Genomic DNA, 27,925 nt, shown 5'->3' on the forward strand with positions numbered 1-27,925 from the left:
ATCGTAGGATTGAGGAGCGTTTCGAGTGACAGCACAGAGATGGTAGATTGTCCGTTAAATGGAGGTTGAAGAAAGAATGCAGCAAAGGCAGCAGGCGTGAATTGGTGGGGGTTGACGACCGGGGGTGGCAGGAAAGGAAGGGTCAAGCACGATCTTGACGCGCCTGCATCTTCTTTGCTGAGGTCATGACGCGCCTTCCCTCGCGCAGCCCCACCACGCGTCTAATTGAAATTGACATTTCTCTACCAGCTGGCGTCCGCTGGTCACCTCGGGACTGTTCCCGCCATTTCCACCTCCACAGGCCACCCCAAGTCAAACCACCAGATATCAACGATGATCCCAGAGTTGGATGTCACGGTCTATCAACCTTGTATCCCAAACCCTTGGGTCAGTGGTGTCTTAGCCTGTTCGTTGATCATGCTCTTCCTGTCAGTCAGACCAAGGCAAGCGCACATGACTGCCTGACCGATTTGCTTTGGAGATTTATTATCGGAGCTTGAAATGGGTATCACTGCAGAAATACTTGTTCACTGACTTCTCTTCTCTCAGTAACACCTAGCTGTTTTCTCTCGGGTTTATAATCCAGTCTAGACTCCAGAACATGTATTATTGCAGACATATGCATGGCGGCGCGGCAAAGCGAAACAATTGGATGTGTTGCAAAAGATCCGCCAGTGACACCAGACGGAACATCTTGACCTTTGAACCACTTAAATCCGACGACGAGAGCTTTTACAACAAACCTAGAGTCGGACAAACAGGCCTCAGCCGCACACGAAGGAAAAGTCAGCAGAGGCTGTGCTGGCAATGCATGTCAGCCATTAGGAAGCCTTATCCACGTTGGGGGCCAGAAGCGAGTTCACCCCGCTAGGCGTGCAGCCCGCTAGCGTCACATCCAATCGCTCAGCCCTAGCAGCAACAACTCCTCACATGAGGTTGCCGCCTAGAGACCACGGCCTGCGGTCATCATCATGGCCTCATATTAACTGTCGCAGCCTGATGTAAGCGGTGTAATTAATTCTGCCATGCGCCTGCATCGTAACCGATTGTTGTCAACGGAAACAGCGCGTCAATTTCACCTGTGATCGATCAGTCGCTCGCCAGTCTACCGAAAGCCAAGAGATCTCGCGATCGTGCCACGCGTGGCTCGCTCATCTTGTGTTTCATCACAATGATTATCCCCAGTCTCGATGTTGTTTACCCAATTCACATGAACCATGTGCCGCCAGGATGGCGACCTCTTGTGAAGTGAGAATATAAAGAATCTTGAAGGGTCTGGGCTTAGCTTACAGATCATAGTCTTATATGTGTCCATGATCTGGGCGGGTCTCCCAAGGCAAGCTGGCATCATGACGAATCTGGAAAAACTTGGATCTCAGACCCCGATTTTCTTGGGAGCTTCAATGATTCGGTTCGAGTGTGGACATATGGATACAACTCGGACCCAGCGGCAAACATGACGCCTGCGAGCATTGCTCTCCATGCTGACGAGCTCTTGATATCCATGATATCCAACTACAGCAAATACACTGTCGGTCAATTTCCTCAAAGAATTTCGACTCCATGAAGGATACTGATACGACCTTTCCAGGGCGGCTCTACTGTTTTCATTGCCCACGGGCTTGGGGGGACGATCGTCAAAAAGGTGTGTTGATAACTGCGTCATTCACCAGTCTTTGAAGCTCATAGCCAATCAACTCTAGGCAGTTGAGCTATGCTCGAACTATCCAGAATACTTCGCTATCAAAGGGTCCATTGTCGGCGTCGTCTTTCTCGACACCGTTCACCATTCGACAGACTCCGAGGGAGTTCTAGCAGCTGTAAAAACAACAGTGGCAGCGACTCTGCTCAAACACTCTACAAGACCGTCTGTTGATGATGTCAGACAATTTGCAGAGGCTGTTCGAGGAGTCAATAAGACATTCCTTACACAGGCACCATTAGACTTGACAATCCTCAACTTTGTTGCAATACGCCGAGTCGAGATCACGTCCGAAGATGGCTCATCCTACAAGACTCTGGTGAGAAAGCGTGTCTTATTTCCTTGGTATGGACTAGGAACTAATGAGTGGACTAGGTTGTACCCAAACGAAGGGCCGATATGGACCCAACGCAGGGTTTGAACCTGTCTGTAGGCTGCCATCACTTCCAGCTGACACAGTTCCCGTCCCCTTCAGACAAGATATACAGCCTATTGGCAGATCACGTGGGCGATATGATGACAAAGATATCCTCTTCGAACAACAAACGGGTGTTCTTCGCGCCACCACCTCCTGTGGCGCCAACGACAGCCAACCCCCCACCCCCGTCACCGCCTCCTAGTCCTCCTGGGCCTCCAGGTCCGCCGGGCCCGCCAGGTAAAAATGGCACATACACATCACTTGAGTAAAATAGGAAACTGATGCTTCTTTCGTAGGACCCCCGGTGTCTCTGCTGCCGCCGCCTCGAACCGGTATCCCTATCGGCCCACCACTGCGAGATCAGACCAATGAGTCATTCAGTTTGTGGGCCAGAAAGAAAGAAGCTGGTTAGCCTTTACCCATCCTGAGAGATTATCCTCTTGACCAGGAATCTATGTACTGACCGAGAGCTAGCTGATAAGAAAAAGCACCGAGACATCCTTGTCAACAAACTTGGTCGTTGGGACGAGCATCATCTTGGGCACGATATACATCCGACTCCAGATACTTGTACCTGGATACAGTCTCATTCTATCTTCAAAAGCTGGGTCAAGTCCAACAAAACGGAGGGCCTCTTTGTGCAAGGCGCCACAGGATGCGGTAAAACTCACTTGGCCAAGTCCGTCGCCAACTACCTATCCTGGGATCGCCCTCGTTCTCCACCGGATAACAACATTGTGCTCTCCTTCTTTTGCAACGTCAGCACTGTGAGAAATAAGAAGCCGCCGATTGCCGAGTACTTTGTCCGATCGCTCCTTCAGCTGCGACCAGTCTGGTCTGAGTCCATAGCGCCTTATCATCGATTGCAGCAGCTGAAAAGCCAGCTCGATTTACCGGCGCTGTTCGATATCCTGCGCGACTTCATGAGCCAGATGCAGTATACCACCGGTCCACCAAAGACGACTGCCGTTTTCCTCATTGTGGACGGCCTGGATGACTGTGATATTACCTTTGCTCGGGAGTTACTCCGTCTTGTAGCAAGTCTCCTCGACCACCCCGGGGCTCGCTCAACGCCAGCTTCTGGTCCAGCCCTCGCAGGACAAGGCGTGCCGCGCGAAACTGTGAGGTTCAAGTTCATGTTCACATATAGCCCTTGCGAGATCCTGAACATGACCTCCTGCATACCTAATTCCGCTAGGATTCTGATGAGTGACTTGGAAATTCGCAAAGACATCAGTACTTACGTGGACCGGGAGCTGGACGTCATGTCTATGCTTCGTTCTTTAGATGGGCCGCCGGGCGGAGTTCGATCGTGGATTAGGAACAACTCAGAGTCATTCTTTTGGTTCGCAAAGTACTCCATCGAGGACGCAATGACTACGATCGAAAATGGAGAGGAGAAGGGGTACTCCTTGAGTGGAAGAATGCTTCCGTGCCCTTCCAGGCTTGGGCAATACTACGACAGGGATCTCCTACCACTATTCCAGACGATCGAAGAAGATGGGAAATATGCTCTCTCAGCTGTGCAATTTGTACTCGGCTGTCTTGGTAAACCGAACGGAGGCATGATGGGCGACGTACTCGCCTTTCTTCACAAAAACCCTGACTTGAAATTCTTTGACTTCGGCAACTTCGTGAGGCAACGGTGCCCCCGGCTCCTTCACATTTCGATCAACGACGACTTCCAGGTCAGCCACCCGTCTCTGACCTACCACTTCAGACGTTACTACTTCAGCGAAAAAGAGCAGCACGCCAACATGGCATTCTTGTGCATAAAGTACCTGTCCAGATCCGACTTCGCATGCTTCAAATCAATCATGGCTCCCGATATCTCAGCACGTCACCCGTTCTACTTGTATGCGGCAACCAACTGGGGAGAACATCTCCGTCGTGCGGGTGACAAGGTGGTCAAACTGCTCCCTCTCCTGGGCGATTTCGTCAACTCTATGAACTACAGAACCTGGTCAGCGCATTACTCCTGGAACATTGCACTGACACATCGTCGAAGCGATCCGATAGATGACACGTTCGTCTCTCCTGTGTTCACATTCATTCATGCTGATATTGGCCACCTCACCTACGAGATTCAATGGGCAGGGAGTGGAGAGGCATGGTCATGGAAGACTGAGCTTATAAGGAAGACATGGCGGTACTTGTATGAGCGAAATCAAGCCCCCAGAATTGCCAGGCTCATTGAATATTGGAGGCCAGAGTCTTATTTCTCGGTCCACAACGCTTACGGCCATACCCCTCTCATGCATGCAGCAGGCTCATCAGAAGGACAGCCCGAAATGGTCGACTACTTCCTGAAGCGGACCAAAAACGTTAACGAGCGAGGCTCTTTGAACGGCGGAACTGCTTTGATGATTCTGTGCACGCAGCTGGAAACGCGCGATGAAGACCTTATGGAACGCTTGGTCACATCACTTCTTGATGCTGGGGCCGACCCTAATATCTCGGATAACTGGGGCGAAACACCCCTACTTGTACCTTGCAGTAGAGGAAAAACTGCCATGGTTGAGTTACTCCTCCAAGCGGGAGCTAGGCCTGATATGTTGAGCATCCACGGAGCAATCATGCACCCCCTACGCGAAGCAATCATGCAATATCACAATGAGGTTGCGAGGCTCTTGATTGACTATGGCGTTGATCTGAGCTTGCATTTCCCCTGGCCAAACCTGCAATTACCGTTAACAGCTACCATCACCGAACAGAACTTTGACATCTTCATGCTTCTTCTAAGCAGAGTTAAAGACATCAACCAATTAGACGGCATGGGATACGCTGCGATTCATCTGTTGACAGGCCCCTTGCATATTGATTGGCTACCGCATCTTCTGAAACGACCCGATGTTGATCTGGAACTTCTCTCTAATGGCATCTCAGGCGATGGAAAGAAATTCATCCGGCGGACTCCGCTGACCTTTGCAATCTTTGATGATAACTTCAAGGCGGTGGAGCTTTTGTTGGAAGCAGGGGCAAGTCCTTGCCGTCACCCCGCATCACCAGATGAGACGCCCCTTTTCACGGCAGTTGAAATGGCGAGGACGACGAAAAATAAGGAGAGGTACGTTGGACTCTGCTTCTCCCGGCCAACTCGCACATCACTACTTTGTTGTATTGCTACTACTTCTCAATATCAAGCTAACTAGAAGAATTCTAGTCTGGAAGAAAGCGAGGTTGATATCAGCACGGGCAACACCGACATAGTCGAGCTGCTCCTTGCCTACCAGTCACCTATTAATACGTTGAATCGCAAGTCGAAGAAGTACGCCAAATCCCCATTGATGGTGGCTGTGGACTACAAGGACCAAAACATGGTGAAACTTCTTTTACGACACGGAGCGGACCCGACCCTCGAAGAAGCCTACGGACTGCCGGGTCCTCTCGACGCCGCTATGCTAGACGATGAAGACATCGCCAGAGGAATGATCAAAGTCTTGCTTGAAAACTCTTTGCCACCAAGTATCAATTATGTCCCGGACAACTCTGACTTTCAGCATATCCTCATCGAAGCGAGTGATATGAAGCCGGAGGTCACGCGGTTGCTGCTTGACTACGGTGCTGATACGAAGCGTTTCTTATCCTATATCCCCGGGTGCTTCACCACTCCCCTCCATCGGGCCGCGGAAGAAAACAACATTGAGACTGTAAAAGTCTACGCTGAAAACGAGCCAGCCCTGGTAACCTACCAATGCGACGAAGGGCTCGTCTATGAGACACCTCTTCACATCGCCGCCAGAGACGGACACATTGATATTCTGCGGTGTCTCCTCGACGCAGGTGCACAGCCGGGCCAAGCCTCATATCATTGGCAGGAAACACCGCTTTGGTTGGCCTGCGAATCAGGAAGGCTAGAAATTGCGCAATTACTCTATGAGATGGCGCCAGAGACACTGGAAACCGCCTCCTACGACGGAAAGACTCCTCTGATGGTAGCCTGCGAGAACGGCAACCTCCAACTGATCCAGTTCCTTCTCGAAAAAGGTGCCGACATCACAGCACAATGCTCAATGGGAACATCGTGTGTCGGTAGCTCAGTCTCCGAGGACAACGGCGCGGGCCACAAGATCATTGATCTGCTACTCCAACACGGCCTCGGTGTTGACGACGTCGTCGGCTCATCCGGCTTCACGGTGCTCGGAGAGGCATGCAGGAGCGGAGACGTCCCGACTGTCCGGTACTTACTCGATAAGGGAGCGGATCCGGCAAAGGGACAGAAGTGGCCGGGAGACACTTCCACTATATGGAGGTCCGCGCTGGTAGTTGCCGCCTTGTGCGAGTACGTTAAGGTGCTCGAGGTGCTACTCGGACATCCACAATTAGCGAATTTCATCGAGAACGTTGACTACTACGGCAACAATGTCCTGCACAGGGACGCATCATGTCATCGAGAGCAAGTTTCTGAAATGGCCACGCTAGTATACTCCGTGTGCGAAAAGTTGAAAGCTGAGACTGGCGTCGACCATTTCCAACAGATGCTTGCTGTCAAGAACAGCGACATGCATACGCCTCTGGACATGGCTATCGATCTGCCACACAAGGGCTTCAGCAGTGAGGCGATAGCAAATATCGACATTTTTCTCAGGCGCTACATTACAGAGCTGAAAGTCGCCGAAAGCCGGACATTTACCCAGCACAAACATCTTATGCGAGACATCGCTATCATCCTCCTAGCGAGAGGGAAATACGACGAAGAGGCTGTACGTCTGTTCCAGGCTTTGATCGTCGATGTATGGGTAACGAGGGAAGACGGGCAGTGCATCGAGACAGTATTTTGCATGCCCAACTGCGATCTCTGCGACGAAGACGAGCAGGAGCAGGTTTCATTTTGCCGGCTCTGTGGCCTCAGGGTTGGCATGAAGTGCGTCGACGAGGCAAGGTCGCACCACGATTTGGTCGATATCCCCGTCATCAAAGACCGCAGCATCATTGACCTCAATTCAGAACCCATCAATGAGATCTTGGACCTTTTGAAGAATGACTTTGTCGTCGCACAGAGTCCTCGGGCAGTAGAGGAAACTTTTATCGCCTGTTTCGAAGTAGAGCAAGACTCGGAAGATACGACTCTCTCGCTCGCTGCACTCCATGCTTTCGGATACCTGGAATTCCGACGTCGAGCCTGGAGTCCTTACTTGCCGCTGGCGCCCGCGGTGTACAAGCGAATACAGCCTTGGGAGCCCATGTTCATGAGACCGAGACGAGACTTTGAAGAATGGGCTTGGGATATCGAGACGTCGCCTTACAGGCTACAGAGCGAACTGAACTACTTTCTTGAGTCGGGCAGAAGATTGGCATACAAAGACGAAGAGGCGACAAGGTTGGAGCAGATTCTGAGTGATGTTGGGTGGCTTTATCCGCAGCGAGATTTTCAAGGTGATGATGATTCAGGTGTTGTGATCGATGAGTAGACCGGGCAGCGGCGTAGAAATGCCGGGAAGGATATATCGAGGCGTTTAGAGTGTCTGGCGGCCCCTTATCGACGACTCACGAGATTGAAACGTACTGATGACTGATGAAACCACGGCATCGAGAGTTCAATGTTGTATTCTACTTGAATGGCGAGATAATCAACTGCAGTCCTCTATTTCCATCACACCCCAAGATGTCCCTAAAGTCTAACCTCCTGATCATGCTCTGGAACCCTCTAGCGTCTGTGACAACCCACCTCTCCTTCCACGCTCGAGACAGCAAATATCCTGGCATTGAGGATGATGTCTTTCGCGTACCAGAGGCATGCACTGATGGCAAAGCCCTCTTCTAAGTGGACTGGCAGGTACCCTCGTTACTACACAGCGCCGGCGGTGGTACCGTTGACATTGCCGGAATTCGCCTATGATGATTCTGTAGGCGTCGCCGCAGTTGGTGCAGAGGAGGTCATGTTGAGTGCGGCGACACATGGTTGGAGATAATTGATTCGCCTGTGGAGGGTATTGTTTATTGTTGGGTATAATGGTATATGTAGTTTTGAATATATTTGTTATGAACCTTGTGCGAAAGGGCCGATGTGTTCGTGGGGATTGGTTCTGTACTTTAGTTCAAGACGTGAGAGGCGCAAGACAATGGCTTGTTCTTTGGTCTTTGAAACTTTATTTCTCGATTAAAGACTCCGAGCCAATCGAAAGTTGAACAAAGAGGTTCTATTTATACTACCGCAGGTGGTAGCTTTCTCTTGATGTGAAGAGTGAATAGGAGCCTTCGGTTTCCACCTACTACTGGGCACATTTGAGATGAAAGGAGAAGCCAACGACTTTGATCGGAGTTCATTATTCACCTGAGTGACACACGTGGTTGTAGACCTGTAGCTCAGGAGAATTTTCCGTGAGGGAGAGCAGTGTTTTAATTGCCAACCACTGGCCGCATTCTAATGGCTCAAATGCTGACTTTCTCGCACAAACCCATCCAGCGGCGGGCAGTAAGTCCACAATTCCTGTTCAAAACACTTCCAACTTAGGCTCGTTATCAATCGATTCTTGCGAGAGACAATTAACAAACGCAAATGATTAGCTATCATGTGTCATTTTGTCTGGTACGACAACAAATGCTCCAGCTGCGACATCCCCTTTGACCGCAAACTCACCAAGTGCAAATACGTTCCTGCACGAGTCCCGCGACCTGCTTGCGACAAAATATATCTAGGAGACAACCAGCCGAACTTTAGGTGTCAGGATTGTACAGCTCTAGAGACCCCATGGAGGAGAGTCGAATTCGTGGTGGATGCTATCGAGCGGGGCGCCAACGATGACGAGGACTGCAAAGATGGTGATTACGAGGGTGACGACGAGTCTGCTTCCTCTGAAGACGATGGTGATATAGAATGTGAACGGGAAATTGGAAGCTTGAAAAGAAAGCTGGAGCGCTCTACTTGGCAAGGGATAAGGAGGAGTTTAAAAAGGGTGTGCAAAGAACACGGAATTAGACGAGTTGGTATACTGAACTGAATGGCATGAGAACCAATAGCTAGCAGGTTCAAATCGAGTTAGCGCCGCCTTCGATGGAGAAGTCTTATCAAAGTCTACAGCCTGCACTGAATTATGACCAGTGTTCAGTTGCGGAACCGTAAACCCGGGTTACTGGTTTTCTCTCTCCCTGTTTGTGCTGGCACGATCGTCGCGGCGTTGGTATCTGGACGGGGACCGCAAGTCCTCCGTCGGATCAAGAGCCGAGCGGAGCAGCCTGGAAACATTCACTATGTCCGAAGCCTACCCGTATCATCTTGGAGCCGAAAAGACTTCATGGCATCTCTAGCGAGAGGCATTTGATCACCAAAAAGAGTCAGTAGTCGTCCGGTAACGCTGAGCTACTGACTAGAGCGCAAGAATCCGGTTGTCGTTTTGCAGGGAAACGGCTGGTTACCCCGCGTCTCTAATTTCAACGACGGCAACAGCCCCTCTGAAGAAGCAACTCTTCCCCACCGTCTGTCAAGCTACCCCAGACTATCCTTAGCCTGGTACGGCAAGTGATCGACTTTATTGCTCCGTCGCCCCATGGCTTGTCAATCTAGCAGCTCTGCAGAGACGACACAACCAACCGATTCTTTATCCGTCTGCGGGGATTCTGACCCAGGAGACTGGCTACAAGCACAAGAGCGGATTCCCTCGAGGACTGCGGAAAAGCGCGGTAGCAGGTCACGGTAGTTCAGGATAGCGATATGAGTGAGTAACACTGTCCGAGGCACACGAAGATGATGGCAATAAATAATCCTTAAAGTTGCCCTCTACGTACCAGATGTAGACATTGTCGGATCAGTAATCGCAGCCATGAGAGGTTCCCGTTCTTCTGTGTTTCAATTCCTGTTGGCGGTTGGGTCAGCCCAAGCTGTCACTCCAGAGGACTGCGCATCCTTTGCGAGCCGTCTTAGTCTCCCGAACACGACAATCCACGAAACAACTTTCATCGCAGCAGGAACAAACATCTCGCTCCCTGACAATCACCCGTCATGCGCAATCCCCTTTCAAGTTTCCAGCGTGGATATCTGTCGGGTCGTCTTTGTCACTACTACAGGGCCGACAAGCAACATCTCCCTTGAAGCTTGGCTTCCATCAGAATGGAGCGGCCGTTTCTTAGGCACTGGCAATGGCGGCATGAACGGATGCATTAAATACGGCGACCTCAACTACGGGGCCACACATCAGTTTGCTACAATCGGCACCAATAATGGCCACGACGGAACGTCTGGTGCTCCCTTTCTCAACAACCCCGGGGTGATTGAGGACTACGTCTACCGCGCCGTGCACCTTGAAGCTCATTTAGGCAAGGAGATTGCCCAGCAATACTACGGCAAAGAGCACACCAAGTCGTACTACTTGGGCTGCTCTACAGGCGGTAGACAGGGGTTCAAGGAGGCCCAGAGTTTTCCGGAAGACTATGACGGCATCGTCGCAGGCGCTCCTGCTTTCGACCTGATTGCACTCATGTACTGGACCGGCCAGCTTTTCCTCAAGACAGGGACCAATGAGACCTCGCGATTCCTTTCTCCCGCGGAATGGGAGCTGGTGTATGCAGATATCTTCAAGCAATGCGATGGATTGGACGGCCTCGAAGACGGTATTCTCGAAGACCCGAGCTTGTGTCAATACAGACCTGAGGGTCTCATCTGTTCCGGGGGCTCCTCGGACAGCTGTCTGAGCGGAGAGCAAGCAGCTACTGTGCGGGCCATCTTTTCTCCAGTTTATGGCTTGGATGGGCAGTACATCTTCCCTCGGCTGCAACCTGGGTCCAACGCGACTGCTCGGCTTCTTAACGGGCAGCCTCATCAATATCCCTTGGACTGGTGGCGATATGTCGTCTACAACGATACCAAATGGGATCTCTCGACAATGACACCGGAGGATTATGCAGTGGCTTCGAAACAAGATCCATGGAAGGTGTCAACTTGGGAAGGCGACTTATCCGCGGCTAAGGATCGTGGAGTCAAGGTCCTGCATTACCATGGCATGCAGGACAATGCGATCAGCAGTGACAACTCAGAGAGGTACTATAACCATGTATCACGTACCATGAACCTTCCTTCAAAGGAGCTGGACGACTTTTACCGGTATTTCCGAATTTCTGGCATGGCGCATTGCCGCGATGGCACTGGGGCTAGCATGATAGGTGGCAACCCGGAGACATTCGCGTCGTACGACCCAGATGCTAACGTGTTGGCGGCAATTGTTCGCTGGGTTGAGGAGGGCGTGGCACCCGAGTTCATTCTTGGTAGCCGCTTGACGGCCTCCGGGGAGGTCGATCTGCAGAGGAGGCATTGTAAATATCCCACACGAAACGTATTCAAGGGACAGGGCGACCCCTCGAAGCCAGATGGCTGGGAATGTATCTAGTGTCTACCTGTCCTGCTACCTCAGCATGAAACAGACTCGGTTGAAATATCTAGGGAATCGCAGTTGCCACCCTAAACTCGCAGATCGACCCCCCTAATCGACTTGATCTTGACTCTAATTGGATTTAACAGCCTCGAAACGCCATTGTCTACCCACTTGAAGGTGCTCTCATTCGTCTCGTATAGTTCCATCTCGAAGCGGCTGAAAAGGTTTGCAAAACAGAGGTAAAGTTCGAGATATGCAATGCTGTTTCAGTTTAGGCCTGACTTTCTCCCTAGGAGGTCGAGCGTATGTGAACTTACTTCAAGCCTATGCAAGCTCGTGGACCTTTGCTGAATGGCACATAGTATTTCTCCAGTTCCCAGCCGGCTTTGCCGAGCCATCTCTCGGGGACGAAGTTTTCGGGCTCCGGGTACACATCCGGATTGTCATGAATGAATCGAAGGGCCTGCGAAACCGTAGTCTTGGAGAGTGACAGAGTCAATGAAATATGAACACACAGTATAGCTGGTTCGATCTGTCACTTACGCCTTCTGGAATAAAATGTCCTCCAACGGCAGCGCCGCCAGCAGGGACTCTGCGCGGAATAATGCCAGGTACTGGAGAACCGAGACGAAGTATCTCCTTGATGACTGCAGTCTGGAATCATGGAGAATTAGCATGCGAAGCCCAATCTTCCTGTCAAATGTTCTCGCACTTACAAGGTATGGCAATTTCGAAACAGCATAGTACTCATATAAACCATCACCATTCGTAGGAGCACCTTTCAACTCGTCCAGCATCTTCTGAAGCTTATCCGGGTTTCTCAGCAAGAAGAATGTGCCAAAGCTAAGAGCAATGCTGTTCGTATCAGTGCCGGCAAAACACACCGACAGTGCTTCGTCGACGAGTGCGTCTTGGCTGAGCTTATGAGACACTTTGGTCTTTTCTGCCTCTAGGAGAAGACCGAAATAAGTGTTACGGCCGTCATCCGTAGTCTTCTTGCCGTTTCGTTGTTTCTCCTCGTCTTCTTTGATCCACGTGGTGCATTGCTATTTGATCATCAGCTCAAGCTCATGTTGCCTTTTGATGATTGACCACATCTTGCAATGACCGCACTAACCTCTCGAAAAGCAACATAATCCGGCAAAATCATCCTTGCTACACTGAGGGGTAGACTCATAGCAATATGGCTGATCATGGGAAAGTGCTTGGTAAGAAAGAATTGGTCGACGAACTTGGCTAGCATGCTCAAAAACGGTGGTTCGTCTTCGTCAGAATCAACAAAGTTCAATTGTCTGTCAAATAGAACAGGCATGATGGTGTCAACCTAGAAGAAGTTCAGCACTCAGCCTTGCAGTCGTATTAGAGAAGATCCCGGAGAAGCAACCTACGGTAATGCATTGGTAAAATGGTTGCAAGTTGATCGACTGGTCGTTCTCGAAGGCGCGCTGTGCTTTTGCCATGGCTCTCTGCACAATATCTAAAGCGACAGGCGCCAGGTGGTCCACATGCTTGGTAGAGAAGAGTGATTGAACCGTATTCTTTCGCTCTTTGTGAACCTCGGGATCAATCAGCATGATGATGGAGTATTTAATGCCGCCCGCACTCTGAAAGAAGTCGGGATCCTTGGTGTATTTCGTGCCACTTCCGTAAGGTCTGGAAAGTCACATCAGTGAGACGTCCGTTGAATTTTAGCTTACGAATAGAGCTCAACTCACTCCTTGAAGTAATCTGGATCACTGACATGCACACGACTGGGAGACACCCGAACAACTGGGCCTGAACGATGTATCAGCATGCACAACACAGCCAAGAACGCATGTATGTATCGCGAGCATTTCACTTACCGTACTTGGCGTGAAGATCAGGGTACTCCTTCACGTAGTTGCCGTTGAGAATCACATCTTGGTAGAATTCGTACCAGTATGTCGCTGCAGCGTACCACGGACCAGGAATCTTTCTAAGCGGGTGGAAGAAGAGCCTGTAGAATACACCACCTATGACATAAATAGAGAAGCACAGGGCAAGAGTGCTTGGCGAACAGAGAATCTCGCGTAGTTGAAACAGAGCCATCGTCGGGAAAAAGTAGATAACTCAATAAGGTTGGTCTTTGGAAGACTACACCTGGGCATGACCCAGATGATGGCGCGGGGCTTATTTCTAAAGTCAAGTGATATCCTGAAGTTTTCTTATCTTTCGATGGACCTTTGAGGGCATAGCCCTATCACAATACTTGAGTCTGTTAATTTCAGGTAAGACAAGCAGACAAATTTGAGATGTTGATTTGAAAACCATGTATCAGATTGACGGTGTTGAGCTTGTGGACCGCGGAGTCTTTGAATGTTCAACAGAGCAACTGAAGAAAGATCACCATTGTTTGCTACCACATTTAAGCGCTCTCTGTCACGCGGAGGCGGTCACGCGGCGTAGCTGGCCAAGGAATGTTTGGCAACTTGGCGAACTCCTCCATGCCACGGGCCATGTACCCAACGATCATTGGAAAGCCTTCCCAGTTCCCGCAGGGGAGAGGCATCCTGTAAGAAGATTCAACCGCTCTACAATACATATCTACCAAGGCATCCGGAGGGATGGCAACGTGTATGAGAATGATTGGGTGCGTGCCACGTTGAGCAAGCAAACAAGACGCCCAATCTGGTGTGGGCCGATTATCCGCAATATCCAGTATCCAGTCGGAAGGTTCGGGGCATCACTCTAATCAGTATCGACTAGTAGAACACCCATGTAAACCTACCTCAGCTGGGCGCCACAAAGCAAACACCTGTGGAGTTTTCTGCCTGTGGCGTTTGACTTTTTGTTGATGATGATCGCTTTTCCCAGCTCCGAAGAAGGCCGATAAAGCCCCTCTATTATTTACATTATTGTGAAGCGGGTCATGATTGGTTGAACCAATATCACGTTGATAGATTCAATTCCCGGTATCCGGTTCCACCTACAAGCAATGTCAAATGATGAGATGATGCGAGGACTTTGCGTGCGCTAACGAGGACCAAAAGACGAGATTCGATATATTATGTTTCGCAACTGACATTCCATAAGACCTTGAAGCAAAAGGCATAAACTCGTCACTTTTTCACAAATGTTCGAGGCAGAGCCAGACGTCACCTAGTTCTTAGTACCTTAAACTGAGTCCTTGGAGGCGTCAATTGCGAGACTCTGCTTCTGTAAGAACTCATGTGATGAGTTTAAATTTGGCATTTTACTTCGTTTGAAACATCCATAAGTTATCTTGCCGGCGGGATATTATTTTTTCGCTATCTTGGACAGCCCGCAGTTGAATGCGTCATTAGTCTGTACACGTATCTTCTCTTAGACAGACATACGAAGTGTCGAGAAGCTAGACCGTTCAGACCTGGAAATAATCTAAAGCCATTACAACTCATGCACTTCTTGATTTCAAGCTTTCATCCGCAGGACCGACTCAATGTGACTTCCCATCTTGCTCTTCGAGAAAGCTCACTTTCCCGTTAATGTGTTCCTCAGTGTGCGTCTTTCTTTTTGGATCACGGAGTCGAACAAGTCGGAATGAAATGGAATTTACTCTTTGTATGAATGAGACTAGCATGGCAGCCATGCTAGGGAGCGACAACTCAGAGAAGCTGAGACATGTTTGCTCAACTCGAAGCTGAAGTCACTCACAACCAGTTGATATTCTCGAGACTTTGTCTAAAGTGAGGCTTCTCACTGACGGAGTCACCGATGGAGACTTCAATCATGACGAATTGCTACTTCACGTCCAAGAAAATTCTTGTTTGCTGAGATGAGGCGTTGCGGCACAGTCACAAGTATTCTTTGGTGTGGTGGATGTTGATGTGGGGGCAAAAGGAACCAGGATAGGCGACCCTCGTAGAGGCTAGCAGCGATACCGCATGACAAGTTCTTGAAGACCCATGGCCAAGTCGTCACGATGGGATAAAGGGGAGGATGGTGTCAGGCATCTCCAAATGTCGCTTGAACTGATGAACCAACCGGGCAAACAGGGTGGATATCTCTGAATGAACTGAAAAGCAGCGTATTCCATCCTTCGTCGGTGACTGCTTTGCTCTATCTTCAGTTCTTCAAGCTTCTTCCAAACCTGCCTACAACATTCACTCCATACTAAGACATCTTCATTAAAGACATCATGATTTCTCCAGAGTCTTCTCTCTTCGGAAACCACCGAACCGGCGTTGAAAACGACTCTGACGACGCATCCAACAACATGTCCAAAAAGAGTCTAGTGAATCCTTTCCACATCGACGTTGAAGATGATGGAGAGTCAACGATGTCTCCAGGCTCTCCAGTCTCTCCATTTGCAACTTTGACAGACTCAATGTCTTCATCTCAGTCTTTCACTGTATCCTCGCAAGAGGGAAGCACATTGGATATAAAGCTCCACCTCGGCATCACTTCTGACGAATCAAGTGTCAACTATGTCCGCATCCCAGACTTCTTCTCTTCGATTATGTCTGTGAAACCCGCCATCAACATCAATTATGAACACGTGAAGAAGGAAGCCGACAGTTGGATTGCTAAGTTAGTAACAACAGTGGACAACGTTTCCACTGACGCAACGTTGATTTGAATCGGTCATAGAATTCTCCATCTCAGTGAAGCTCAAGCTCGAAGAAACGTCCAGGCTAACTTCGCGTTCATGAATGCGATGTGGGTCCCATACGCTGATGCGGAGGCATACCGAACGATGGTCGACTGGAACAACTGGGTATGTCAACTTTAGAGGGGAGTTTAATCCGTCAGAAAACATTGGGCTAATGCGGCGGCAAGGTTTTTGCCTTTGATGACCGTAAGGACACCATGACTATGTCACTTCTTCGGAACACGCTAACTCTTCACAGAATTTGATGAGGGTCATCTGAAAGACGACCCTATCAAGGCCGTGGAGGAGTTGCATGCCACCTTTGCGGTGCTTGAGGACACCCAGGCCCCAGTTCAACTGCATGACAACTCAATTAGGTATGTCTTCCAGACTGTCTGGGATCGGCTCAAGAAGGTATATTTCCCGACCTTACTACTTTCGCACTAAATCACTCCATTCTTGTCAATACTGCGTTACTAACAGGTGCGTTCCTATATTCAGAGATCTACGAAAGGTATTGAGTGTTTCTCTCCGTCGCTTTACACTTGTCGACGTAGGTGAATAGCCTATAGGCCACTGACACAGATTCGATAGAGTTGCAGAGGCGTTACAAGGCCTCAATTAGATACTACTTCTCGGGTCTGCTGAGTCAAGTTGGAGTTGAAACCTCCAAGTCAGCCATGACCCTGACAGTCGATGAGTACATGGGATTCCGAAGAGGGACTATTGGATGTCAGCCATCTTATGTGCTTGTTGAGTGAGTGCATTGCCGTGTCACAGGCAAGCAAATAGTGAGCTGACGGCATATTCCGAAGATTTTGCCACGGCATCATTGTACCCTCAGAGGTCATAGACGACGAGAGCTTGCAAGAGTGCAGGCGTATCTCGGCTGATCTAGTAATTCTGTAAGTCGGCGTAGTTTTGTTCGTCGCTGATTGATGGCTGATTCCCACACAGTGTCAATGACATCTTGTCATATCGCAAAGATTTGGTGAGTCGAGTGCGAGCTTCCATTCCGACCAACTGTTGACGATGAAACTTGTAGGAACAAGGTGTACAGCACAACCTCATCGCCTTGCTGAAGTCCCAGGGGCACTCTACCCAGGAAGCCATTGACGAGATCGGAGACATGATCGACGAATGCTATCGGGATTGGTATCTTGCTTTGTCGAAGATGCCAATCTGCGGAGAGAAGATCGACCAAGAGGTCATTCGGTACCTCAATGGCTGCCGCGACGTCGCGCTTGGCAATCTTCACTGGAGGTTCGCGTTTCGTTGAGACTGGAGCATTGGTCACGTCAAAGAGTCACTAACCTTGACCATGTGCAGTTACGAGAGCGGACGGTACCTTGGCGATGAAGGCGCTCTGGTCAGACAGACAAGAACCTTGCGGTTGCCCGAAGCCTGAGAGCCACCCATGCCAGTCGAATGTCCTAAGAACTCGGTGGTCGAGTTGTCAAATTTCAATCTGCTCAGTGGAGTGCTGGACCCTGCCAATTTTTACTAAAAGTCGCTACGGCTGACTTGATGATGATAATATTATTATGCTATTCATTGAACTCTTCTGTCGCATCGAGTACTAATCGCTTCCTGGTGTTCGAGGCCACTCGAATCCCATCTGCGAGATGTACCATGTGTCTAGACCGTTAGCCCACTAGGTCTCGAGCGACATACTTCTCATTTATGATGACTTCTCAACGTTTCTCTTGTGCAATGCCTTGACCTCCTCATCCAGCCCAGGAATTGGACCCTGCACCGAAATACCCGGCGCGACCTCATTGATAGGCAGCGGCTTGACTTTCCCGCCCGCCTTCAGCCCAAACTCTTCCAGCCAACTAGCAAATTGCGCACTCGAAGAGACGTAGACGATGGGTCCCAGTCCGACCCAGGCGTGAGCGGCAGCGCACATCGGGCAGTGTTCGCCGGAAGTGTACACTGAAGACTTGGCCCGTTCCTCGGGGCCAAGGTTGAGTTGCGCCCAACGCGCGAGGGTAAACTCCGGGTGCAGCGTCCCGTCGCGTTTCCCGTCTCCATTCTTGCCAGTGTTCACACGATTGCGGTCTTCGCGGATGATCTTGCCGTCTCCGCTCACGAGCACAGAGCCGAAGGGATCGTCGCCTGCTTCGAGGGCTTCTTTTGCTAGCTCGACGCAGCGTTGGAGAATTTTAGGGTCGAGTGTGAGAGCCATTGTGATTAATAGGCGATATGAATGAAGCTCTTAACGAAGCTATGAACGAAGCGATGCAGTTTGGTAGGACTGTGGTTGTGTTGAATGGGATGATGAGATGAGTTGTGGGATAAGATGTAGGAGTTCAAATGCTGCGGGATGATTCATGACGTAGTGGGGCGCGGGGCAGCAAAGCCAGGCAAACTGGACAGTGTCATTCTCATCTAAGAATCTGGTGATATTTGGGACATACGAAATTCCATAACCTTCGCTCAATTTTCCAACCGACGGTTGTTTGATTATTTACTTAGTAAGTTGTTTCATCAAAGTGTATCATGAAATCGTTCTAATTGAAACTTGGTATCAAGGGAGGGGCACAACCCCCCCCCCCCCTTCGGTACGGCTTGAGATTGAAGACAGTCAATTCGGACAAAAACGCCATGCAATATTGAAGAGAGTTCTACCTTGAAGTTACAGACAAAGAGAGAAGGAGACCTTAATTTGAAACCCATACCGAGCTTGCTTAATCGACTCTACCCATGTAGCCCATACGTGAAACATTCGAAGACAGAAACAATGGCACATCAACACACAGGAATCGCCGTGTCTGTCACTATTTCAGGCTGTAGCCTTCCCTCAGAGTCGCCATCCTTTGGGACTTTACCAACAGCCCTGTCATACATATGGAGTCCAATACCGAGAGCAATCTCCATCTCCTTCCATACTGTTTCACCAGCGGACCAGCCATGATCTTTCGGGACATAAGTGAGGTAGTGATTGAAAGTAGCCGCCACTTCCTCAAGAACCCGCCTCACCAAAGAGTTGACAGGCCTAGGATGCACCAGGACATCTAAGATGTACGTGGTAAGCGTCATCAGCCCGGCTTCAGACATGCTGTAGCCCGGCATCAACATCATGAAGGTGCGCTCGCTGGCCATCCGAATCTTCCGCATCAGGAACCATGCGTTGCGATGCATAGCTAGCCAGGGAAACCCAAACTCTGCTGCTTCGTCCAAGAGACCAACCCCCAGGGATGTGATGATATCGTAGGGAGGTAGACCAGGTTTGGCGGGCTTTGCAGGCCTCTTCCGCTTTTGTGTCAACTTCTTGGAGCACTTGTCCCGTTTGTCGCCCTCTGGTTCCTCTTGGGGGTGATCAAACCACAAACCCTCCGGACAGTGATCGAGGATGCGTACGATGTCTTCAGCGGTCCAGTTGCCTGTCGAGGTCTCGCCTTTCTCGTTGCAGTACCTTTCGTAAAACATCATAGAAACAGTCGCCCCTTCAGAAATACGTCTTCTGTTCTTGAGCTCTTTGTACAGCTTTGTCTGTGTCTTTGACCTTTGCAGCTGGCTCATGTAGACGCTCTTCAGACCGGTCTGCATAAGAAAACTTTTGATGTATCCTTTCGGATCACTTGGGGGGTTGCCCACGTAGAATTGGGACTTGCCGGCCAGTTCCTTGATAAGCTCCATATCCCACCACTTAGCCTTGAGTAAACCTTCTTGATACAAAGCATTGTAGAGATGCATAGTCGAGATGGCGGATAGTGTGTCGTTCGCAAGGCAAATCCCAATGCGATACGTTGCTGCTCGAAAGGTGTACATGACCAGACCAGCCATGACCGGATCAGTTTTCATCAGCCGTAGGCGTTCCAGAGAGGGATCTGCGATGGGCTTCTTGAGCCGTTGTTTTTCGACGAGAATGGGATCGCGAGTCATTTTGGGCATGCTTAGCACCGTACGTTGGAGGAGCGGGAAGCATCTTAGCGCCTTTGGGTCCATTCTTGTGCTTTGGTGGATGTACCATGCCTGTGTCATGAGCTCCTGCAGTGTCGACAACCCTCGCATGAATTGTACTCGAATGAATGGCAGGTTATTGCCCATAACTCCATGGATGTCAATGAGAAGTTGGGCCGCATACACAAAATAGAAGGGGATCTCCCTCGTGCGGGTCGTTTCTCGGAATCCTCGCAGGACGCCATCATCCACTGGCCAATCTGGGATGTAATGGAGAATGAACTTCATATCGTAGAGAACATGAGAAAGCGTGTTCCGGTCAATAAGGTAGTTGCCATGAGCTCTCGCTAGTCGGATCTTTGGGCTGCCTTTTGTGACCAGCGGTGGATTGATGGGGCCTGTATCTTGTGGAAGGAGTTGGTTTAACATGCTGTAGACGTTGGTGCAGTCTATGACGCCCGCAACGTACGCAAGTTCTTCTTTCGTTGGCTCCTCTGGCAAATTAAGCAGACCTTTCGAGTATTTTCGGATTTTTGTAGGCGTGAATGTGGCATTGTAGAGACAGATGACCCCGAATAAGCCCCCTGGCTGAGATTGCAGTACTGGAGTAATATCTTCGACGAGGTTGCGGGCGAGGTCGATGGCGGTGTTGGTGGCCAATGCAACGGCGACGAGCTCGTGGCGTCCTTCGCGAAATTGTTGCCACATGTATCTGACCCTCTGACGCACTCCGTAAAGGTCTTTCCAAACCAGCTGCCATACGAACTGAGCGTCCCAACTCGACATCTCGCTCTCGGCCTCGAAGTTGACATCGGCTTCGGACTTTGCTGGTCTCGTCGGTAGAGGTGCATCTGGGGCGTTGATGAATTCTGCAGACGGCTCAGACACAAGTAGCCCTTCGAACTTGTTGGCGGATGGCTGCGGCTTCTCGGCAGCATCGTCAGTTGATGCTTTTGTGTTGGTTGGGGAAGTAGTCCGATGAGCTGTCAAGACATGGCGTACTTGACACAAGACCCTTAGGAAGTAAAAGTGGGTGCTATTGTGTTGATCGTTGGTCGTGGCACCATGCTCGACTAGTTGGGTGCTAAACTTGGCTCTGAGCTCAATCACTCTATCGAGAGCGGCGGTGAGACTATGAGGAGGAACGAGGGCTGGCTTCTGTGATGTTGCGAGGAACTCAGCCAACGGAAGAAGATCTTTGACTGCAAGGATGTATCGTTTGCGAGGTTTCTTCTGCGACGACTTTGATGCTTCCTTGGTTGATTTTGCTTTGCGTTGACCGGCTGGCTTGCCATCTTCCGGTGCCGAGTCAGGCTTGTCATCTTTCGTGTCTCGAAACCCTGATATGAGCTTAGCTGGACAACCGTACGCTCGTGCTGTGGTGGCGAGCCAGGTCGTGATGAAGTCCGTGTCCGTCTTGTACGACTGATAAACGCTAACGAGGGCTTCGGGGAGCATGGTGATGGCTGGGAGTGAGTTGCGGACTCACATAACACATCGGCAACTCTGTATGCTGCGCGATAATGAGAAAATCAGGCCTCGAAATCTACGCAAGAGGAAGCAGCACCTTTTGCATGAAATTCTTGATTGATGACCATCTGAGGCGACGGGCGAGAAAAAGCGGGCGGACGCGGCGCGGTAGTGAAAACCAACGGGAACTCTGCATGTTTGTTGAACCAACAATGTTACGCCGTATGCAAACCCCCCTGAATCGATTAAATGCCCCGGCATAAGGGCCCCTTGGAGAGCGCCTGATGACCCACTGGGATGTGTGCCATCTCGCGGATCACCTCCAACAATGCCCCATCTATTGGTGACCGGTTGGTGATCGCATCTGTTCCTTGCTTTCACATGTGCTCGACATCTCGAGGTGGGCGATGGTGTTAATTTGAGAGCTGTTGGAAGCTGATAGCCATCCTGGCAGAGATATGCACAATGCTTAAGGGAATGCGTATGCAATGCAGATCAAAGTACGGGAGGGACCAACAGTTCAACTCTACTGCGACAACGTGGTCCACGGATGGCTTGAATAGTGAACACGACGAGAGTCGTGGAGTTGAGCACTCATAGGTTGAAGCCTTGATCAATGGTCCAAATGATTCAGCAATCGAATGTCGATTGTTGCGGGAGTTGAGCGGGATACTTGTGGTCCCAGACAGATCTGGTGCTGGTGCATCGAGGCGGCGCGGCAGCATAATTTATGCAGAGAAACCGTTTTCATTATGCACCTAGGTCACCCATCAAGGCAACTCCTACTTTATCTTGAGGCAGGTGGTTACAGCAAATATCTGTAATCAGGGGACATATCTCCGAGCTCCATCTTCTCGTCTTCCGTCAATGTCGACTCGGCCGCGGTGCGATCTCTATGCTTGTTTGCAGACCAGCAGCCAATGGCATACACCAGACACGCAAGACCGCTGAGAATAACGAAGGCGATGCTGATGCTATAACCAGGGATGTACTTTGGCGCGTCCTTTTTCAGGAAGGCAAACACAGCAATGATGCCGCCGATATTGCCGAAGCCAACCTGCCAAGCACTGCCGATAGAACGTCGGTGGTGGCCACCCAGGTTCATGTTGAACCAACAAACAATACTAGAAGGCTTGAGTTAGTAACGAGTACTCTTTCCATCTGCAAGGCACGCAGAAGGCGCTGGTTGGACCTACATCGGCATTGCGGTATACGCGCCCATTGCGACAAGGAACAGCGCCGCATACTGGACAGACGTATTGTTGTGGACGGAAATCAAGATGGCGAAACCCGCAATTGCCACACAGATCGCAAAGATCGCGAATCCGAACCGGTGCCGCGTCTTATCCGAGACGAAGGCGATGATCATCGAGAAGCCAAAAGCCACGACCCAGGGTGGTACGCTGTGCAGCTGCGTCTGGATGCTGTCATATCCGTAGGTCTGGATGATACCCGGTGCGAAGTAGGCATACCCGTACGCCGGAACAATCAGGCCGAAGTACATGAATCCGCCGACAATGACCTTGTAGTCCTTGAAGATGCGCCCGGCGTCACGGAAAGTGATCTTGCGCTCAGCGGCAGAGCGGCCCTGGTCCGCGCGCAAGCGAGCCGAGACAAAGGCCTTCTCGTCTTCGCTGAGCCACTTCACATCCTCTGGGAAGTCGGGCAGCCAGAAAAAGAAGAAGACGCTGACAACAACGGTTAGGAGACCCTCGAGGATGAAGATCCAGCGCCAGCCGGCGTAACCGCGGACGCCGCTCATCTTTCCGATCGCCGCAGCGAGGAGACCGCCGAATGCCCCGGCAAGGGTGGTGCTGTTGAAGAAGAAGGAATAGCGGCGCTGGGCTTCGTGGCGGCGGTACCACATGCCGATGAGGTAGAACGCTGGAAAAGGAGACGTCGGTTAGCTGTGTGAATGTAAGGGATCGATCAAGGGCGTTGGGCGGTCGCTTACCTCCCGGAAACATGCCCGTCTCAAAGACACCCAGGAAGAAGCGCGTTGTGCAGAGGCCGGCGTAGTTCTGCACGAAGCCCTGGAGCATGGTGACGAGGCCGAAGCCAAACATGTTGATGCTAAGCCAGACATGGGGCTTGAACTTCTTGAGGAGGATATTAGAGGGAATCTCGAGGAGGATGTAGGGCACGAAGAAGACGACGAGCGCGTTGTTGTACAGTGTGCCGTCTAGCTCGAGCTCTTTTGACAGACCAAAGACATTGGCGTTGGCGATGTTTACGCGGTCTAGTGAGATGAGTTTCTGGTCAGTATTGATGCAATTGCAATTGCTTCTGAGGATGGGAGCGGGGGAGAGCTTACCGAGGAAGGCCAAAAGGTACATGACACACAGGAATGGTATGACGCGGAGGTCGATCTTGGTGATGAGCTTCGACTCCGTCGTGTGAGGAGGGCATTGAATGGGTACTTCATCGCCGTAGACTGGTCGATCCAGGTCTGTCGCATGCTCAAGGGAGCGCGACGGCGACTCTGCGGTCTTGGTCTCCTTGTCGAACTGCATCCTGGGGGTCGATTGGGCTCAATGGCTCTGTAGTGTTGGTGAGATTGACGAAAGTAGAACTCTCCAGCCAACAAAGACGGCCTCGCGGATACAAACCCGGCAAGGGAGCAGAAGGGATAGAGACTCTGAAGGTGCAGCGAAGGAGATACCAGCCAGGTCCGAAGATCTCTCAGGGTGGCCGTCAGCTTATATTTCGTCACCCATTCTTTTTCCACGACGGCGGTTCTGTTTAGCAAGGTTACTCACTCACTTACTTTTTTTCTCTCTCGCGCCCGACCTCGGCGCGACGACTCACACCAAGGACAGGGTCGGTGATCCTCCCGGCTCCACAGACTGTCCTCAAAAAGGACGGCACCAACGCAAGTCTAGGCCCGGGTTGGAGTAGACTGGCAGCGGTAGCATCGAGCAGGGATGGGGGTTTGCAATGGGTATTGATCATCCCTTGCTGCTTTGCTGGGGGTGCTTGACTTCCTTGCTTGTCGCCCCGACCTCCCACCCGAACCCCGCGTTTCCTCTTGGTGCGAAGCAGTCAAGCGGCTTCCCAATAGTATGCACGTTTGTGCAGCCCTCTAAGGGTTAGAGCCACGCGGAGCGGGCATTGGGTCATGTGGGAAGCTGAATAATGCCAAACGACGGCCGTCAACAGTAGACGGCGTCTCGTATCCGAAGCGAACCTCTCATATGCCATGAAAAGAAGGTGCCCGTAAGCAAGCTCTTATTCTCCGGGAGGCTTTCGCGGGAGTTACCCGAGACTGAACTCGAGCTCACTCTGGGGTCATCAAATCTTAAAAATTTGCCCCGTAAATACTCAATCGTAGCTTCACAACTCCACCCCGGCCCCGGGTCGGACTTGGCTCTGATCCACTCCGTCCGCCGATGCAGGAAGTGTGAGTAATACTGTCTGCTGCGTAGTCACACACTGTCTTCCTGGTCGACTCTCTGATTCAAACATCTTGCCTATTGGGCTCTATATCAAAGTGCGACTGGCGAGTGGCCAGGACGCTCTCGGTCCGATGGATGCTGCAGGTGGATGTAGGGTCATACCGATGAGACATAGACAACCGGACTTAGGAACGAAGGCGGACGCCGCCGGATGCCCGGAGCTTTCCCCAACCTGCATTTGGCTGAGACCAACTTTGCGTTGGAAGGAGTAGGCTTATTCCGCACCCACACGAAGCCTATCCCGCACCCATACTAGTCTCGTTAGATTAGAGGAAATAGTAGGTAGGAGTAAATAGCCGCCATACTAAGTAGCTCTAGCTACTTTTTACCCTTATAAGGGGCCTAAGAGGTACCTATCACTGTTAATTCAATAATATTATTAATAATTAATAGCTTTATTGACACCTTTATTACCATTATAATTACTATATTATGGCTAATAATATAATAAGTAGTTAGATTAACTATAAAGTAGTTAATAAAATCAACTATAAAATCAACTATTATAAGATAAATAGTAAGATAAATGAAAATAATAATCATAATATTATAATAGTTTTAATGATTAATTTAATAACTAATTTTATATAAGTTTATAACTATTTAACTTAATAAGCTCCATATCTACGCCGTTATAAAAATAATTATTCGAGGCTTTATTGCCCTAGTTTCTATTATATTGAGACTAGTACGGGTGCGGGATAAGCTTCGTGGGGGTGCGGAATAGGCCTATTCGTTGGAAGCAACAGTTGACAATGTGGCGTTTTGGACCGCTTGTGCACCATTTTGACAGAAGTTCCTGACAAGACACGCTTCGACACTTGGCTCTGCTAGTGATTAAATTACCCCGCAAACCTCAAGCCATGCGCCAGGAATGCAGCCTTCCCGTCGCTTCACTGAAGTGTGGGGGTTTGAGGTGTTCTTCTGGTCCCAGGACCTCGGTTTGCGTTTTGAGAAATGTGCGCGGGAATGAGTTGATCGGTTCGTCTCGGCTCCTAGAACGCGGATCATATTGCGTCTAAAAGGAGCTATTATGTCGGCGCAATTCCGCGCTCGGCTCACCGAGGAGATTGAATTCGAGCAGGATGTTTACTGCATTTGGGCCGTTCGGCCGGTTCACCAATACAGCCAACAATCACGGCTAGATTGCAGTGTAAATGCATTCTGGAAATGCATTCCGCTTTGGAACGAAGCTTGCCTTGTCAGCACAATGATCGCACAGTCCCTGATTGAGTTATCGAGAGCTCATGTTTAACACATCGTGAGATTCAAACCAGCACGAATTCAGGTCTGCATCAGCTTTATATTGAAGCACTACATGGTCTTCAGCAGGTACGGTGACAGACTTGAAATCAGCATGTTTAATTTTGCCGATCTCACAGTCTCACCACGATTTATTAATTGATCTGAAATTATAGGTAACGCCGGTACTCTCACCATTTCCCTCAATTTTCGCCATATCCCATCTCGCATAAACACGGCACAAGGACGAATACAAGCCCAGCATCTCAAACCCCCAATACTCACTTCAGATTTTGCCACCAAGAAGATGGAGACATTAAAGACAGAATGCGGACGAGTCTCTCGAAAACACTAACCGCTAAACCAACGGCCACCGATTTAGACAAGACCGGGGGCTTCTCGTACTCTTTGCGCCTCTTTTCGTAAGCCCTCCTCCATGGCTTCTTTCGCCGGAACACCCCATTTCTGCATCCACGGATCACTGTTCAGCTCCTCCGCAGTCACTCTAGTTTTGGGCTCCCAGCGAAAGATTCGCTGCAGCATAGCTGCCAGGTCCCGTAGCTCCTCCTGTGATACCATATACTTCTCTTCAGGATTGCTGATGATGCCTCTGTGTTCAGGGATCCGCTTCAGCACCCGTCCTTCGATTGTATCTGGTTCTGCAGCCTTGGTTTCTGCTTTGCCATTTCTGATATAGTCACAATCATCGTCGACGTGCTTTTCGCCCTTATCCCAGGCGTTCCACCATGTTGCCGGGGGTTTGCCCATGCAGTGGGTCATTACGGCCAAGACCCCGTCGTGACCAGGAGTGTATGTCCCGAAAATGCCCATCCTGCCGTAAAGCACGAAGATGAAGCATCCCAGCGCCCAGACATCAGCAGGATAGCTGACGGGAAGTCGTAGCTTCTTGCCGAACATGGCTTCCGGGGCCCGATATTTCTCGGGGTGTTTTGAGTTCAAATCGCGTCTCTAACTCTGGTTGCCATGATTCTCCGAAATCTTTGATCTGTGCCCGTGCTTCCGATAGTTCTAGGTCATCGCAGTCCTGTGTGAGAAACATCTTCCACAGCATGTATGGGGGCGCATTCGCTGGCAAAGGATATCTTTCATGAAAGTCGGTAGACTCCACACAAAGGTCAATCGGTAAGATCGTCGGTTTCCCATACTTCTTGTAGATCTCTTCCACAGTCAGAGAAGAAAGCTCGCCGGCCGGCATAGCCAGCATCACATTTCCCCCGTGGAGATCTATAGCAATTTCCATAACGCTCGTGCGATACTGGTAGGGAAAACGAATCCTCTGAACTTGCTCTCCGATATCGTGGCACGTGTCGGCTCGCTGACGAGACATTCGTGGGTACCATTGGGTCCATGGTGAAGGAAGACATCGTCGTAGCAGCCTATAACGCGATAACCAGGATGGGCCGAGTCCTCTTGAAGGAGCTTCGAGATACGAGTCTCATTTCCAGCCGGTATACTTTTGCTCTTGGGAACGCAAATCTTCACAGCAACCTTCTTCCCTGTCTTGGCGTTGTGTGCAAGCCATACTGTCGAGAAGGAGCCGTTTCCAAGTTGGTTCACGATAGTGTACTTCCCGTCTCCAAGCTGATCGCCAAGTTTGACAGGATGGAACATACCATCTTTGTAGGCCATGTAAGGCTCCTCGGGCTCATCATTATCCCAGTATTCGTACGAGAGAAGGTCCAGACGGTCTTCGTCCAATAGCTGTTGCTCGGCTACGGTGGTTTCGAGGTATTTGATGATTGCCTTAGTAGACTCTCGGTTGAGGTGGAGGGAGTCCCGCAGGAAACTCATGTCGACAGGGGATTGTATTCAAGT

General features: G+C 50.4%; 10 protein-coding genes across 10 annotated transcripts; 4 read left to right on the top strand and 6 right to left on the bottom strand.

The window, feature by feature from the left end:
* The first annotated feature begins 883 nt into the window (after window positions 1-883).
* BDP55DRAFT_670797 (ankyrin repeat-containing domain protein) lies at window positions 884-7,794 on the top strand. Its single transcript, XM_060575408.1, has 8 exons — window positions 884-1,248; window positions 1,300-1,531; window positions 1,592-1,645; window positions 1,704-2,021; window positions 2,078-2,357; window positions 2,417-2,527; window positions 2,595-5,187; window positions 5,284-7,794. The coding sequence occupies exons 1-8, from the start codon at window positions 1,172-1,174 to the stop codon at window positions 7,529-7,531; spliced, it is 5,913 nt and encodes a 1,970-aa protein (XP_060427302.1). The 5' UTR covers window positions 884-1,171; the 3' UTR covers window positions 7,532-7,794.
* Window positions 7,795-9,693: 1,899 nt separating this feature from the next.
* Window positions 9,694-11,440, top strand: BDP55DRAFT_614501 (tannase and feruloyl esterase; the record flags this gene model as incomplete). The annotated part of the gene is made up of 2 exons (XM_060571242.1): window positions 9,694-9,775; window positions 9,831-11,440. Exons 1-2 carry the CDS (start codon window positions 9,772-9,774, stop codon window positions 11,438-11,440), a joined length of 1,614 nt encoding a protein of 537 aa, XP_060427303.1. The 5' UTR covers window positions 9,694-9,771.
* A 71-nt stretch (window positions 11,441-11,511) lies between these two features.
* On the bottom strand, window positions 11,512-13,495 carry BDP55DRAFT_556859 (cytochrome P450; the record flags this gene model as incomplete). Its single annotated transcript, XM_060569632.1, has 8 exons — window positions 11,512-11,686; window positions 11,743-11,903; window positions 11,969-12,079; window positions 12,142-12,471; window positions 12,543-12,749; window positions 12,814-13,078; window positions 13,141-13,201; window positions 13,270-13,495. The coding sequence occupies 8 exons, from the start codon at window positions 13,493-13,495 to the stop codon at window positions 11,512-11,514; spliced, it is 1,536 nt and encodes a 511-aa protein (XP_060427304.1).
* A 2,068-nt stretch (window positions 13,496-15,563) lies between these two features.
* On the top strand, window positions 15,564-17,424 carry BDP55DRAFT_730749 (isoprenoid synthase domain-containing protein; the record flags this gene model as incomplete). Its single annotated transcript, XM_060579730.1, has 10 exons — window positions 15,564-15,955; window positions 16,016-16,142; window positions 16,205-16,223; window positions 16,276-16,430; window positions 16,518-16,530; window positions 16,611-16,773; window positions 16,832-16,921; window positions 16,974-17,007; window positions 17,062-17,279; window positions 17,346-17,424. The coding sequence occupies 10 exons, from the start codon at window positions 15,564-15,566 to the stop codon at window positions 17,422-17,424; spliced, it is 1,290 nt and encodes a 429-aa protein (XP_060427305.1).
* An 82-nt stretch (window positions 17,425-17,506) lies between these two features.
* Window positions 17,507-18,311, bottom strand: BDP55DRAFT_670803 (cytidine deaminase-like protein). The gene has a single exon (XM_060575409.1). It carries the CDS (start codon window positions 18,202-18,204, stop codon window positions 17,698-17,700), a length of 507 nt encoding a protein of 168 aa, XP_060427306.1. The 5' UTR covers window positions 18,205-18,311; the 3' UTR covers window positions 17,507-17,697.
* A 456-nt stretch (window positions 18,312-18,767) lies between these two features.
* On the bottom strand, window positions 18,768-21,380 carry BDP55DRAFT_730751 (uncharacterized protein; the record flags this gene model as incomplete). Its single annotated transcript, XM_060579731.1, has 1 exon — window positions 18,768-21,380. One exon carries the CDS (start codon window positions 21,378-21,380, stop codon window positions 18,768-18,770), a length of 2,613 nt encoding a protein of 870 aa, XP_060427307.1.
* Window positions 21,381-22,197: 817 nt separating this feature from the next.
* BDP55DRAFT_730752 (major facilitator superfamily transporter) lies at window positions 22,198-23,905 on the bottom strand (the record flags this gene model as incomplete). The annotated part of the gene is made up of 4 exons (XM_060579732.1): window positions 22,198-22,516; window positions 22,589-23,276; window positions 23,347-23,631; window positions 23,707-23,905. The coding sequence occupies 4 exons, from the start codon at window positions 23,903-23,905 to the stop codon at window positions 22,198-22,200; spliced, it is 1,491 nt and encodes a 496-aa protein (XP_060427308.1).
* Window positions 23,906-24,329: 424 nt separating this feature from the next.
* On the top strand, window positions 24,330-25,146 carry BDP55DRAFT_749108 (uncharacterized protein; the record flags this gene model as incomplete). The annotated part of the gene is made up of 3 exons (XM_060580602.1): window positions 24,330-24,480; window positions 24,724-24,792; window positions 24,818-25,146. 3 exons carry the CDS (start codon window positions 24,330-24,332, stop codon window positions 25,057-25,059), a joined length of 462 nt encoding a protein of 153 aa, XP_060427309.1. The 3' UTR covers window positions 25,060-25,146.
* Window positions 25,147-26,060: 914 nt separating this feature from the next.
* BDP55DRAFT_670807 (uncharacterized protein) lies at window positions 26,061-27,383 on the bottom strand. The gene has a single exon (XM_060575410.1). It carries the CDS (start codon window positions 27,005-27,007, stop codon window positions 26,468-26,470), a length of 540 nt encoding a protein of 179 aa, XP_060427310.1. The 5' UTR covers window positions 27,008-27,383; the 3' UTR covers window positions 26,061-26,467.
* On the bottom strand, window positions 27,335-27,901 carry BDP55DRAFT_730754 (uncharacterized protein; the record flags this gene model as incomplete). The annotated part of the gene is made up of 1 exon (XM_060579733.1): window positions 27,335-27,901. The coding sequence occupies one exon, from the start codon at window positions 27,899-27,901 to the stop codon at window positions 27,335-27,337; it is 567 nt and encodes a 188-aa protein (XP_060427311.1).
* Between the last annotated feature and the right edge of the window lie 24 nt (window positions 27,902-27,925).

Source organism: Colletotrichum godetiae, assembly GCF_030913485.1.
Source record: "Colletotrichum godetiae strain CBS 193.32 chromosome Unknown BDP55scaffold_32, whole genome shotgun sequence".
NCBI classification, from domain to species: Eukaryota; Fungi; Ascomycota; class Sordariomycetes; order Glomerellales; family Glomerellaceae; genus Colletotrichum; species Colletotrichum godetiae.

Bases quoted from the DNA above. Each gene is read 5' to 3' on its own strand.
- BDP55DRAFT_670807 (XM_060575410.1), bottom strand. From the start codon at position 27,007: ATGTTCGGCAAGAAGCTACGACTTCCCGTCAGCTATCCTGCTGATGTC.
- BDP55DRAFT_670803 (XM_060575409.1), bottom strand. From the start codon at position 18,204: ATGGCTCTCACACTCGACCCTAAAATTCTCCAACGCTGCGTCGAGCTA.
- BDP55DRAFT_670797 (XM_060575408.1), top strand. From the start codon at position 1,172: ATGATTATCCCCAGTCTCGATGTTGTTTACCCAATTCACATGAACCAT. The intron at 1,532-1,591 runs GTCGGTCAATTT...CGACCTTTCCAG, and splicing joins CCAACTACAGCAAATACACT to GGCGGCTCTACTGTTTTCAT. The intron at 1,646-1,703 runs GTGTGTTGATAA...AATCAACTCTAG, and splicing joins GGGGGACGATCGTCAAAAAG to GCAGTTGAGCTATGCTCGAA.